Source organism: Berghia stephanieae, chromosome 4 (assembly GCF_034508935.2).
Source record: "Berghia stephanieae isolate SIO BIC M18660-M18661 chromosome 4, UCSD_Bste_1.3, whole genome shotgun sequence".
Lineage (NCBI taxonomy): Eukaryota > Metazoa > Mollusca > Gastropoda > Nudibranchia > Aeolidiidae > Berghia > Berghia stephanieae.
The window spans coordinates 60,529,000-60,544,658 of NC_088363.1; the positions used below are offsets into that span (position 1 = coordinate 60,529,000).

General features: G+C 33.8%; 1 protein-coding gene across 2 annotated transcripts; it reads left to right on the forward strand.

Moving 5' to 3' along the window:
- Nucleotides 1–2,821: 2,821 nt before the first annotated feature.
- On the forward strand, nt 2,822–9,883 carry LOC144970947 (uncharacterized). Of its 2 annotated transcripts, none has more exons than XM_078911153.1 (2): nt 2,822–2,935; nt 7,809–9,883. In XM_078911153.1, the coding sequence occupies exon 2, from the start codon at nt 7,825–7,827 to the stop codon at nt 8,944–8,946; it is 1,122 nt and encodes a 373-aa protein (XP_078767279.1). In that variant the 5' UTR covers nt 2,822–2,935; nt 7,809–7,824; the 3' UTR covers nt 8,947–9,883. The 2 variants fall into 2 exon arrangements, with proteins under 2 accessions (XP_078767279.1, XP_078767280.1); XM_078911154.1 differs by lacking the exon at nt 2,822–2,935 and adding an exon at nt 2,944–3,043.
- The last annotated feature ends 5,776 nt before the right edge of the window (nt 9,884–15,659 follow it).

A 15,659-nucleotide genomic window follows, 5' to 3' on the forward strand; every position in this document is an offset into this window, starting at 1 on the left:
GTCATCAGCCGTCCAACGGAGTGCAGTTCTTGGCAAAGCAGTTGCCTATGTCGCGAAAAACCTGGCTCCTCATATAGACTTTAAAGCTAAACTTATACAATTGGAGTAAAAAAAGTTGATTTCACCTATGAATGTGAGTTTGGTTCCTTCTACTTAAAAACAAACTTTAAATCAAAACCAAATTGCTAAATTCATTCCAAGTAATACCATAATGGCGTGATGGGTCACAAATAAAAAAAAGACGGTTGTATAACAAATAAAAAACATATGCGAATGTTTAATTCACTGTTATTGAACAATTAGATAATGTACGAATGTTTCATTTATCGTTCTTTAACCATAAGAAAAATATACAAATGCTTTATTCGTCGTTCTTGAACAATTAGAAAAATATATGATTGTTTGAGTCATCGTTCCTTACCAATAAAAAATGTAGCTACGCTTGTTTGGTCCATTGTCCTTCAACAATTAGAACATTGTACGATTAATTGATTTACCGTCCTGTGACAATTAGAAAAAAAATGTACGATTGTTTGATTCATCGGCATCTACCGACAACCACTTTCGATTTTATTTTGCTGTAAAGTTAATTAAATCAATAATTATTGCATAAGACCAGAATAATATTAAATCATTCGCCAAAACGTGAGTATTGATTCAACATAGAATTTATTTACTTCACTTTCTTTATTCATTATCTACGAATCAATGTAGAGAAAAGTGTCTCATTGTTTATCTGGACCATGGACTCTGGACAAACTGCGACATACATCATGATATGGTTTGTATCAGAAACCTGTTTAGAACGAAAAATGTCACATTCTTGTTAACGTCATTTGAAACAATAGGCTTAATATGTTTTGTAATTGACAAATACAAATATTACGAATATGGCCATTTCTACGACGAAAGAACTCTTCGGCACATGGCTCATCCCGACAGAATTGGAGCCAGTAGATTACATTTATTGAATAAAATTACTGTTACTATGCGGCTATGTGGTCTTGTGGTATGAAGGTCCTGGGTTCGAGCCTAGCTCGGCGCATAGTTGAGTCCTTGGAAAAGGCTCTTTACTCACATTGTCTCATCGTAATCGGGTGTAAACTGAATACCTGGCCGTTAACAACGTTGTCTTTGTCGAAAAAAAAAATGTCATAACGCTTAACAGGCGCCATGTCTCATTCTATTTGTTACGTGTTTGCTGTTGGTCAGGGACCCTTTGTAAATCGCTTTGGGCACGTTTAGTGGATATTGCTCTGTATACAAGGTGAGTTGGAATCCGTTTTAATTCCAACCTTGCATCATGTCTCACCGTATTTATCAATGGATGAATGATATCTGTACGGTCTCACAGCTGTCTTCAGTAACAACCATCAAGGCCTACCTAAATAACTGAGTAAATATTGATAAGAAATAGATTATAGGAGCTGATATATCATTTCTAAAAATAATAAATGACCAACAGAAACTATTATTTATTTCATTTTGTAAATGCCATTTGATTTAAAAAAATATTTTACAAAATCCCAAACATTGCAAAACCTGAACAGTTAAGAGCTGTTTAAAATCAGAAAGAAACAATAAGACTTGTATTTCTACCAACTCGGGTCCAAAAAAAAATAATAAAAAGATGTGAGTCAAAGATTTGTAACTTTGATCTTATATAAAGACGTGATTTCGTATTTTCCCTTTAAGTGTCAGAGTTGAATAATGTGAGTACTAGCAAATAAACATTTAAGAAACTCTAAAATATTTGATAAAGTATTATAATTTTCTTACATTATACAGAAAACATTAAGTAATTACTGTACTACCACATAGAGAAAAAACACGTTTTTAAAATATTGGCCAGAAAATTCGTCCTACAGAAATTGGTAGATGAAAATAACCATCATCTTGGCAAAAACTCTCAAACCTGGAACTTCGCGAAGTCTTAGGTTAGAGAATTTTTTCGAAGATGAGGGTTATTTTAATCAACCGATTTTAAAAAACATATTTTCTGGCCGAAATTGGAAAAAAAAACAAACAACAAAACAAATGTCTTTTTTCCGAGCCCGCAGTTTAGGCGTATTCACTAAGAGTATGAACCTGTTTCAACATTATCTTATTATCGCGTTTTATTTTTGTTAAGTTGTAAATTATATTTGTTTTTCTCTATTGCATCCCTTAAATAACAAAGAAGTCATACTGAATTATTGATTTAAGTATCTCTGTATAATCAGTTGTAGCCAAAGAAAAGAAAACCATTTCATTGTGAGTCATTAAGACTCCATTTGTTCCGCGTCATTTCCCTCGAAGGCATTATTTATCCAATTATCTTTAGATATGACTTTTAACTCTGCCTGGAGATGATTGGTGAAATTTTACTCTCAAGACTCTTAACCCAATAAGATCATGTCTCAAACCCATGGTTAACATCTTAACACTTGAAACATACACTCGTCACGTGCTTCATCATTTCAGGGGACGTGGATTGTGGATTCTGATTTTAAGCATAATATTGATATTTGCAATCCGAAATTTAATGCAAGATTTGTAATTTTTTAATGTCCGTAATGCAAGAAAATGCTGGCGGCTATATCAAAATATCAGATTATTTTTCAACAGTTTTGAAAGTTTTCGAAATAAGAATCGACACATCGATATAATTACCAATAGTTCCATTTCTTACATCACTTAAACAGTGTGAATTTATGTTATCGATACCAATGTAAACAAGCCTATTAAATAATCGATTAGTTTCGAGGGTTTTGAAAATGAAAAAAAAATATCTTCATATTTAGCGATATTGGATAGGGCTGAATCATGAAAAGGATTATTACAAAAACGTAAAACCATTGAACTCTTAAAATACATTGATCTTTTTCGCTACAGTGGTATATATAGATTCCTCAAGCCTCTTTTACTGAAGTTGTATCTGTAAAATATTAAAAAGGTGAGGCTTAGCATAGCTGCATGCATTTAATTCAAAACATCCGTTGTCAACCACAAAGTTTCTATCCGATCCATTCTAATCATCTATTTCAATTATTTATTTTTACAGGTTGGACAAGATTTAACAAATTATATCTTTACCTTCCCCTTTCAGACATCAAGCACTTTATTATCTTTACATGTTGTCTGCCTAGATAAAAATGAATTTTCGGCCCAAAATATTCATTATTACTAATCTGATTTACACATTGAAGCTGCTATACTCATTTTAAAACCAGAGAATAGATAGATAGCTGTAAAAATATACACAAGTACTTATATTGTATTATATATATATATATATATATATATATATATATATATATATATATATATATATATATATATTTATATATACATATTTTGTGCGAAAAAAAACACACAAAAAAACTGGAAAAGTTAAGAAGCCTGTAACGGCCCCACTTTATGTACATGAATTTCAGAATAAAATTATTGAGAAATATCTAGATCTAATTGACAATTGTTTTAATAGATACACCTCAAATGTACCATATCGAAGATTTTGACGTAATTCTCACATTTTAATGTGATCTGTCGATCCCACATGTTGCTTTATGACTGTGTGTCGCCTTTTGTTTCCAAGATCCAATTGATTTTATAGTGATTCGATTCCATGAAATTTGACTTGACTTTATTAGCTCTCTTATACACTGTTTGACATCCATGTCCATATTATGCTGTACTCCATTTTATTCAGTCAGGACTCATTGGAGACCATTTAATCTTTGGAAATAAATCAAATATTAATTCGGCATCGTATTGAAATTTATGTAACATTGTTAAAAGGAAATCTTATTCCAGAATCCCAATAGACCATTTGGTTTTCAACGAGACGGGATAAATTTCTACGCTAGTCACACAACACTGCTGAAAACAAGAAGCAAGTTTGGATACATTCAATAACGTAATTTTTATACGACTTTGGTATAACCGGCATATTTTCTTAACCAATCATAGATTTTTGATCAAAGTTAATGAATATGAACTTATCGTATTGTTCTTGCTGCTTGCAAATTTGCAATTGTTTCTGGTTTCTCCTTCGTATTGTAGCAGCGTCATAATCTTTCTATTTTTTTTTTCTCGCCCATATATATATATATATATATATATATATATATATATATATATATATATATATATATATGTTTACATGACAACAAGAATTGTTTTTTGACGTAATTTGTTGGTCAGTGTCAGCGTAGCCATCGTAAAGTTATAGCCTGACACTGACCAAAAATGACGTCAAAAGGCCAGTCTTTTGCCACACAAGAAACCAAATCGTGAGTTGTATTCAATAGTTCACCAATGAAACAACTTTTTTCTTTGAGCTCTACTAACGACAACTCACTAGACGCACACAAACCTAAAAAAAAAAATGACGTCAAACTACCAGTCCTAGAGGGTTCTAGTATCAGCTATTATATATAATATGTTAACGATGGCTACGCTGTCAGGCGATAAGTTCACGATGGCTCTTATCGGAGCGGAGCCATCGTTAACATACAGCCTGACACTAGAACCCACTAGGACTAATAGTTTGGCGTCATTTTTTTAGGTTTGTGCAGCGTCTAGTGAGTTGTTGTTAGTGTTCAAGGAAACAAGTGATTCCATTGGTTGAACTATTTAATACAACTCACGATTTGTTTTCTTTTGTGGCCAAAGACTTGTCTTTTGACGTCATTTTTTGGTCAGTGTCAGACTATAATTTAAGGATGGCTACGGTCGGAGCCACAATCCGGCAATAGAAGGAACGAAGTTGACGTCACACATTTCTTTGTTACTGTTCTTAGACAGCAATTTTTATAATTAATACTCACTAAATTCTATCATTCAGACTTAAACGCGCAAAGTTACACATCGTTTTGTGTGTTGGTACATGATATATGGCTGGCGGATGTTATGAATTGTTTTTTTGGTAAGCACATCATCAATAGAATGCTCACACCTCACAATCTGCTTGCTTTGTGGCCAAAAGACTTGTCCTTTGACGTAATATTTTGGTCAGTGTCAGGCTATAAGTTTACGATGGCTACGAACATACTCACCTTTCTGGCGGCTAAAAATCAATAACAAAGAGCTGAGTGACGTCCTTTTCATTCATTCTATTGATAAACTTATAGGTATTAAACGGCGGGAATTACTTCCTCTCAAACCAAAATTCCCTCCATTATGGTTTGATTTTATCTGCGTAGACTATCTAGGTCACACAATGTTTGTATCGCCATTGATGCATTCTTAGTAAAACTGATCAATAATTGAAAAATGGCAGAGGACAGAACATGATGGGAACGTTAGAAGAAATCAAGAACCGTTATAAAGTAAACGGAATACGGGACACTGTTTCAAAGATAATACAGCAAAACACATAGTTTGCAAAGAATGTGTTGAACACCTATTTTAGGACGTAATAAAAGATTATGAAAGGGTAAGATATAATGATGTCAGAGATACAATCAGCACTGGCAATGCTGGAAGAAAAAAGGACACCAAGGAATGATGGTAGATATGTGGAAAGCGTCGTATGAATCTGAAATTGGAAATTTTACAAATGTTTGTAATGTGATTTGCAAACATGCACAAATCCCAGAGGTGTTGAGAACCTCTGCATTCATCCTCTTGTCAAAGAAAAGTGAAGAAGAATGCTCAGACTACAGAAATACTAGCTTGATGCGACATGTCCCTAGATAACTCCATATCATCATATAAAAAGAATTATAGACAATATAAATACGAAAGAACGAGAAGAACATGTTGGCTTCAGAAGTAATGGTGGAACTTGGAAGTGAACTTTTTAAAAAACTTCTTGATACACATTGGAGTTATAGAGTGAGGCAATAGTATGTGCTAATTGAGAGCGCTGGTAAAGCGCTTTGAGCACATTTAGTGGATATTGCACTATATAAAGCTCACTTTTTTATTTATTTAATTGACTATTCAAAAGCTTTCTAGTCAGTCAGCTATGAAAAATGAATATAGACATTAAGAAGAATATTATGTGTTAAAGAAAACAACATTACATTATAGCAAATTAGACTGGAATCAAAAGTCACAAATAGCAATATTTTATCTGATCCAGTTAACCAGGGATGGGTTCTCTCAAGTGCTTATTAATTTTTTATACAGGATTTATCTATAAAGAAACATATATAGTGTCGTGTCTAATCGTGGGCGGAAAGCTCGTAGTTAATTTGAGAATTGTCGATGGCACTGTACTAGTTGCAGGGCAGGAAATGAATAAATTTACTTGGGGGAAAAAACAAACAATGAGAAAAACGGTTTGAAAATAATCATTTAGATAACTAAAACGATGGTGTTCACAAGAGCAGACGTAGGAATTGATATCTCGGTTGTAGATCATTCGCTCCACACGCAATAAAGGACCAATATCGATTCCGGGCGCAGTCGAGATTCTTTCCCGACACATCTCTGTACCCAGAAGTAATTGGGTGGCTGTTTCTGTTAGATCTGGCGGAAGTACTTTGAGATAGAGTGCAAAAGGATGGCAAGCAATTGTTTACTAGTGTCCGTTTCACGCTATAGACAGTAGGAGAAACTTCGGATCCATGGGCCTAATGGAATACTTTATACACTTATTTAGGCCAATACATCACTGGAAACAAAAAATCTGCCCCCTGAAATCAAAAGGCGGTTTAGGATTGCGAAGACAATTTTTTGAGGATGAGCAAAATTATTATTCCAAATTTTGTACATGGTCAACCTTTTGTATGAATTTAGAACCTGCACGTTATCGAAAGAAACAGAAAGACAGATCGACGCAATAGAAATTGTGTGGATATATAGAGCGGATTTTAAGAATATCATGCTCGAGGGAACTATAAAACATTCTATTTCTAATAGAAACAGGGCAAAGATCAAGGAAGCTGTTGGCCAAAGTTAAAAGGTGAAAAATTGATTATCACGAACATAATATAAGAGACAAAACACTATCAAGATATTAGTAATAGGTAAGATAATACCCAGCAAGAGGTAAATCTTTTTAAAAGATGGTTAATAGGAAAGGAGGAGCAACGATTATTGGAAAGAGAAAAATAATGCGCAACATTGGCCCTGTTAGACAGACGAATGGCAATACATGGTATCACACCTCTTAAGAGAAACGGTATAAACATGAGGGCAAAACAGGGGGCAAAAATGGGGGCAAAATGGAGGCAATCGTCTTGCGATGTTGACTTTGAGTTGGCTCAGCCCCGTCGTTAAAGGGTAAAAGTTGAGGATTATAAATATAATTCAATATTTATGATAGTAGACTCTTGTCTTTGCATGTAAATCAGACTATATATTATGACGCCAATCGATTTCATTTGGCCCGTCGCTTTCGTTAATTTATAGGCTGACTCTTTTTAAAAGATGATGTCACTTTACGAGGCAACAGTCACCAAAAGAAAGTGCAAAATGAGTTCTTTTTTTTCTTTCTTTTTTTTACCCTCAGGAATGAGAGACATCCAAATTTTGTCGTCACTTTGCCAGTTTAGTTTTATCTTCATCTTATACATACAACAATAAATATAGACATAGGGATATTGCCCTTTAAAAAATACCCCCCCCAAAAAAAAAAAAAAAAAAACAAAACAAAAAACAAATAACAAAACAAAAACCCAACAACCCCCCCCCCCCCCCAAAAAAAAAAAAAAAAAAAAGAAACCAAACAAAACAAACGAATTTCACATTTCTGGTCATTTTGACATAGAAAATCCCTTTTTGGAATCTTGAATTATATCGTTTTGATATTATGAGTCACATTTCGTTTTATTCTCAATTTGTTCTCACCCCCAATCCTATCCTTTTTTTAAAAGGTCAGTCAACGTAAAGATGGTTTTGCTTACAAACTGCTCAAGGTGGTCTGTTGGCGGCGTCGGTGCTGATAGTGCAACGTTCAATGTCACAGTAGAAGAAGCATCCGATGACGTAGCAGCTGTTATCACTGATGACATGATGGATGACATCAATATCTACGTCAATCTCGTGCTTCGCGGAGTCATCGGTGTCTTCGGAGTCAGTACAAACGTCATTAACATGATCGTATTCTTCAAACTAGGAATCAAGGACAGCAATAGCGTGGGCCTTGCGAGTCTGTCGTTCACAGACTTCGTTGTGACTTTCCTTGGCATCATCGGGACGGCTTGTTTTACCTGGGATAGATTCTATCCCGACTCGCCGATCAATCCAGTTGATTTTGAATACGTTACTGTAGGATGGGTTAGAGATTCAGCGTATTTGATATCCGTGTGGATAACGACTCTTTTGAGCGTCGAAAGATGTGTTTGCGTTGTATCGCCGTTTAAAGTAAGACAAATTTTCACTCTATCAAGAAGCATCATCGCTATAGCGGTTGTCTACGTCGTGACAATAGCTGTTCACATGCCAGTGTTTCTAACACAATGGCTGGCTTGGGCTGTTGTGGAATGTAAAGTCGACAATGGAAAGGTCATCATAACGGAGAGAATGATTTTGCACACTTCAGATAACCGACACGACATTCAGATGTACATCGACATTGCCAATGGTGCTGTGTTGCCTTTCCCGTCTCAGGCAATCGTTCTTATTAGCGTTATTTGGATGATCTACGGTCTCCACGCCTCTTCGAAAATACGAAAAAGTGCAAATACCGAGAACGACACGGGCAAATCGGATTCGTCTAAACTTTCTGCAAAAGAAAACAGATTAGTAAAGGTAGTCTTGTCCTTGGCCATTATTCTGACAGTGTGTAACATTCCAAGGTTTCTTGCTGTTTACGCAAAGCAAATATTTGAAGATGTAAACTTAGGTAAGAAGTATTCAAATCTGTATGTGTTTTTGTGGAATATATCAGCGTTGACCCAGGTTTTGAACTCTTCTGTTAACATTTTTATCTACATGTTGGTCAACTCAAACTATCGCCAAAAATTTAAAGAAATATTTGGTCTATTGAATGACAAAAAGGGAGATAGTTAAATTCTTGTTTTAGGGTTATGATGCCTACTGTCTAGGTCTATATGTCATTCAGATAAATGGACGGTGGAAAAATAAAGAACTGTGTAAATTGTTATTGTTATTATTTGCTCAAAGACTAGAAATGGAATATATGTATATATATATATATATATATATATATATATATATATATATATATATATATATATATTCCGGGTACTATCAGGGTCGATTATTGAATCTAATAAGCCTAATACTTCATTTCTATTTTAAATTCATATCGAACAATTGGATCGTTTGGATTCCAAAAATTACACGAGTTTTGCAGTCCAAAAGGTTAATTCTATGTGTGTTTTCATATGTAGTTTCAGTTTATTCCATTATTAGAATAACTTCTTAATTGTGAACCAGTTAAATAAATGTCACATTGATATTTTAGATAGATTAAATTCACTTCAATTTTCCTTAACGGTCGCCTTCTCTTTAACTGGCATCTCTAAATTAATCTTGTTTTAATAAATTCTTAATTGCCTGGATCTATTGAACCAAAATGTATATTACACCTTAAAAAAGAGAAGAAAACGGATAACAAAAAACTTTCCGGACTTAAGCCCTTTCTTCGGTCAAAATCAAAAACAATAAGAAAGGCGATAGATGACTTATTCCGTAATCACCATATTCTTCAGTCCTCATCCCACAGTGTGTATGGACCATCGCTGAAACTTTTCCATCCTCCTCTGTCATTGGCCAGTCTCCTTCCAGCACATCACAGACCTCGACAGCTCTACCAGAAGGTCTCTCCTCCAGGTTGACCAAGCTTGTTACTTATTTCATAACCGCATTTATTGTTTTTACTAATTTGGCTGATGAAGAATTTTGCCCCTCCCCCCCCCCCAGGTGTTTTGCGTTACGTAATTGTTGTTGTATTTTTTGAAGTTATAAACTTTAATTTTCTTGACTGTGTGTGTTGTAATGTGTGTGTAATATTAAGCTATCACCTGACATCTCCTTGAGGCTGATTGGCTGTCGTAGACTGGTTTCGCAATAAAAAGGAGAAAGTACTCGGTGTAACACTTGCCGCGTCTGTGTAGAAGTGGCGAGTAAGAAGAGACAAATAGAAGTAAAATAGATTTCCCAAGATACAGAAGACGTCTGGTGCCTCTTTCACCCTGTTATCGATAGGTTAAGTTCCTGGCAACTCGACAGAGAGTCATAAAGTTTAAAGCTTGAAGAAATAGGTAGTGGCATTGGTAGATGTGGCACGTTTTATAGGAAATACTTTAAAATAAATATGTAAATAGAATAGCCTCACACAATAACACGTTAACACATCATTAAACAAAATTCTAATAGTAAATTTTTAATCAATTAAAGTTAGGTTATGGGTAAGGTAGTTTTTCATCCTCTCTTAATCTTACCTACTGAATTCTTGGCTATTTGGTCCTTAACTTATTTGTTGAGGTCATCCGTGAGTCAATAACATTGCAGGTGGACTGGTTGTGGTTATTCATGTATCTTGTTTTGGGGGGTAGGATGTCTTTTGCTTACTCAGTTCTTGGATGGTTTACTGGCCATTCTTTGATTGCGGCAAAGCATCATTTGTTTAGTGAGTAACCAGATCCTCGATTAGTGGGTAACCAAATCTGAGAATACATAGGAACATAACTTTGACTGGATGCTAATTTCTGGGATCCTTATGAGCAGTGATATTGAAAGAGTTTAAATTACGTACCCTTGACGACACCACTGATCTCAGTTTAATAATGATAATACTACTACTACTACACTACTACTACTACTACTACTACTACTACTACTACTACTACTACTACTACTACTACTACTACTACTACTACTATACTACACTATACTACTATACTACTATACTACACATACTACTACTACTTATACTACTACTACTATACTACACTATAGTAGTAGTAGTAGTAGTAGTAGTAGTAGTAGTGTGGTATAATAGTAGTATAGTAGTAGTATGATAGTAGTAGTAGTAGTAGTAGTAGTAGTAGTAGTAGTAGTAAGTATTGGTAGTAATGATAATAATAATAATAGTAATGATAATAATAATAATAATAATAATAATGAATAATGATAATGATAATAATAATAATAATAATAATAATAATAATATAATAATAATAATATATATAATAATAATAATAATAATAATAATAATAATAATAATAATGATAGTAATGGTAGTCTATATTAAATTTGTCCCTCCTGGTACGATCATTAATTAATACGTTGATAAACACCATTATCATAATTTGACAATTCTACTATTCCTATAATTATGGATTTGATATTCATTATAACGAGGCTTATCACTTATCAGCATTTCATACAGCTGTCACACCGTTACCCCCATTTATAATTATCCTTTAGTACTTAATGACATCTACCTTCAAAGTGGTGCGAAAACACGCAATGAATTTGTCTCAGGTTGAAGTTCTCTGATGTAGTATTTATTTATATCCCTTCTATTGACCGTTTTCGAATAAGCCATTTTCAGTAATGTCACGTGGACCCGTGCGCAATGTGGTCTTGTGGTACGGCACTTTCCTTTGGATTGGAAGTTCCAGCGTTTGAGTCCCTCTGCTCTGGGCGGAGTATAGTTGAGTCCTTGGGAAAAAAAAGCTCTTTTCTGACATTCTTTCACCGTATTCAGGTGTACAATGAGGACCTGTCTGTAAACAGCTTTGCCTCTGTCGTCATATCTCGTCCTACACGTTAAGAGTTGCTGTTAGCTAGGGACCCCTTTGTAAAGCGCTTTGAGCACGTTTAGTGGATATTACACTATATGAAAATCTCAAGCTATAGAACAGTGCCAGACAAAGCAGAGAAAAAAACCCAAACCACCCGAAAAGAAATCAGTCTGCATATCATTTTCACCTACAATTTCTAGCTTTAAACATTCTGTAATATGGGATAAAACATATTTTTAAAAAATGTGTCTATTATCATGTTTTTCTTAAAAAATCACTCGTTATAATGATACAGTGGCTCAGTTGCCAGTGCGCCCGGTCGCTGATCTATCTCTCTCCCGGCCAGGCGGAGCGTGTCGTGTCAATTGGATCCTGAGTTTGGCACTGACCCCGTGACTTTTTATTCACTGTTTTCATCCGGTACTTCTCCATACCCTCTAGTTCTCATCATTATCGATACAAGTACTTGCTCCACACTTTTTCTAAAAATAGACTTGATATATAGAGCAGTATAATAATAATTAATAATAAAAAATAAAATAAATATAATAATAATAATAATAATATAATAATAATAATAAAATAATATAATAACAATAAAATAAAATATAATAATAAAAAAAATAATAATAATATAAAAATAATAGTAAAATAATAATAATATAATAATATAATAATAATAATATAATATAAATAAAATAATAATAATATATAACAATAATGATAATAATAATAATAGCATATTATATAGCGCCTTCGTCGAAACCTCAAAGCGCTAAAAAAACAACAAAACAAAAAAAAAAAAAAAAAACCCAACAAAAACCAGGTATCAAAACAATTAAGAGCATACACGGCATCATACATATCAATTAAATGTCACATACAATACATTTAAAATTCAATTAAGTAAATATTTCCTGAAAAGATGTGTTTTCAGGGTTTTTTGAAAATGTCTATAGAGCTCTATTCAGCTCTATTGAGCTATAATACAAATTATTATCTTCACCTTACGTGTTCAACGGCGCTGTATACCACTTAGTTAAAACTGAGAATTAAAGAAAATAAAAGTAAAAGTTATAATTTTAAGAAAATTAAATAAAATTTTAATCAAACATCAACAAAATATACTCAGAGCATTTTACAAGGGGTCCCAAGCTGACAGCAATGCTTAACATGTAGGATAAGACAGGCCACGACGCCTGTGAGGCGTTATTTAAATTCTTTTTGTATCCAGAGTGCATTAACTGCGTTGCGACAAGACTCTTTAAGAACTATTGTTTTGTATTCAATAAAAAAATCAAGTGACCTTAAAAAACTACAAATGCATTTCTTCTTTAAATTAAATTTAAGTTGTCAATTTTCGTTTATATTGATTGAAATAATGCATTATAGGAGTTGCTCGAAATATTAGAGAGGTATAGTTATACCGTTGGCACAACACACTGCGTGAACAGGAGCGACTAACTTAGTGTATTTTAGTGTAATATGGAAAAAGTGTGACATCAAGAGCCCTCTATCTTGGTCTAAATCCTGGAGATGGCGTAAATAATCATTCGGAGTACTAATATTGAATAGGTTACATAAAGGTGGCCTAACCATTTCAGCAGCAGGATGTATAGGCATATTCTTAGGACTGCGGGAAGTAAAAGAGCGAGGACGGATGATCTTTATTGACGACCAGCATAAAATAGATATATAGATTAGAAAATTAGGTGTTATCACTCCGAAAACGAATTACAAAAGGTATGTATCAAGTCCTCTGGAAAAGTGGTTTTACACTTCCAATGAAATAGGAACCAGTTTTTTTTGACCACACCTTTCTTCCCTATTGTGTACTGATATATTTCATAATTAACTTCTTGTGGAAGGGAACATAACCACGATAATGGGAAGCAGAAGACGTGACCTCACATCTATATCAGTTCCGGTTCAAAAGTCCTTGGAAGTGTTTATCCAGTCCACCGGATGACTAACAATGAATAAGTTTGATATTGAATCATTACTTGGCATAACTATTTTAGGAGCAGGATGTACAGTCAGATTCCTATAATTTCGGGGCGTAAAAGAGAGAGGATGGATGGTCTTTATTGACAACCAGCATTGATTCCAGCTATGAAATAAGATGTCATCACTCTGAAACCAAAAGATCAGTTGCAGAATGCGTCAAGTCCTCCGGAGGACTGTTTGTACACTTCCAAGGACATTAGAACAAGTATTTTTATATCAAAATATTATTTTCCATTGTCGTTATTCAGCCCTTTGTTATTGTTTTTAGACCGCGATTTCGGTGATTAGTTCTCACTTGAGTCACACAAAAAAAGACTGTAAACGTTTAAAGTTACTTAGTTTTGTTCAAATCGTCATTCTTAATCACATCAACACGTCATCATCGAGTGAATACAAAACTGTGACCGATATGGGAAAACCCCACCAAATACGTAAACAACATATACATGACTATAGGAAACCTTAAAAAGGCAATCATAAACAACAGCTTTACGTCAATCGCAATTATTTAATTAGTCGATTTACTAGTTTGGTGATGTGTGCTTATATTATAAATAAATTAGAAGGTAATGTATGTATGTATGTATGTATGTATGTATGTATGTATGTATGTATGTATGTATGTATGTATGTATGTATGTATGTATGTATGTATGTATGTATGTATGTATGTATGTATGTATGTATGTATGTATGTATGTATGTATGTATGTATGTATGTATGTATGTATGTATGTATGTATGTATGTATGTATGTATGTATGTATGTATGTATGTATGTATGTATGTATGTATGTATGTATGTATGTATGTATGTATGTATGTATGTATGTATGTATGTATGTATGTATGTATGTATGTATGTATGTATGTATGTATGTCACTGCGTGGCATTTCCTCCTCTGAGCGGTATTTCAGTGCTAGGTCAACCTGACCCCATTAGTGGGGTCAGCCCATGGGTGGAACAGGTAGCGGTCAGTAGGAATCTGTGATGCCGCTGATGGTAATTAATTGTTGCAATATTTCATGGTATTGCTCAGTTGCTAACACAAATATGAAAATTGTTCCCTCACCACAAGCAAAGCAAAGGTTTCTTTCATCATATGCCATGGTTTATGATAATGTATCCTCATAAGGCTGCTCATAAGAGAGGTGTCAATTTAGTGGTTTTTGACCTATCAATGAAATTAATTTGTTGTAATTTGCATATCAATATTTTAATTCCCAGCGGCAGAAAATGATTGAAACAAGCATCAATATAAAGTAAAAATAATGATCTTGACACATGCCAAGTTTTGTTGTCCGGGCAGTAAAACCTTAAAAGATATGATTTTTTTTAGTGTAAATTTCTTATTTGGCATGACTTGGTGAGATCCTTATTTTCTCTCCCATAGTATTCCATGCCATGAATTATGTCCAAATATCAGTTTAGGAATAACATATAAACCATTAGACGAAAATAATATTAATATTATATTTTAAGCATTTAACTGATTTAAATATTATGAGTTTTGGGCACATTTGAAAGCCTACTTTTTAATGGCTTGATAACTTTTTTTCTATACTTAAATCCCTTACGATTCAAGTCAAAATTATGTTTTTTTATGACTGTTAGGCATTATAGTTTGAAGATGTATACGGTACTGCTTTTGTGTGGTTGTCTCAGGAAATGCCGACTTTATAGTGTCATATAGGTGTCAATGTTTAGGGTATTCTTGCATGTTGTAATATAATGTAAGTTCAAGTTCTCCTTTTGTGCATAAGTGAATGTGTTAACTTTTTATAGACTGAAGCGTCCAGATATATATGGCAGTGATTTCCCAAAAATTAAATGACCATTCTGTGGTATGTCTGTGGTGTTGTGATATGACTCTGGCTGTTATTCAATTGTTTTATCTCTAAATTTGACTGACTGGAGTTCAATGGTATATCAGATGACTTTATAAGACAATGACTAAATGTGTTTTCTTGGAGGAAAGGAGATGATTCTATATAACCTGT

Excerpts from the sequence above, each read along its gene's own strand:
- LOC144970947 (XM_078911153.1), top strand. The coding sequence starts at position 7,825 with ATGGTTTTGCTTACAAACTGCTCAAGGTGGTCTGTTGGCGGCGTCGGT.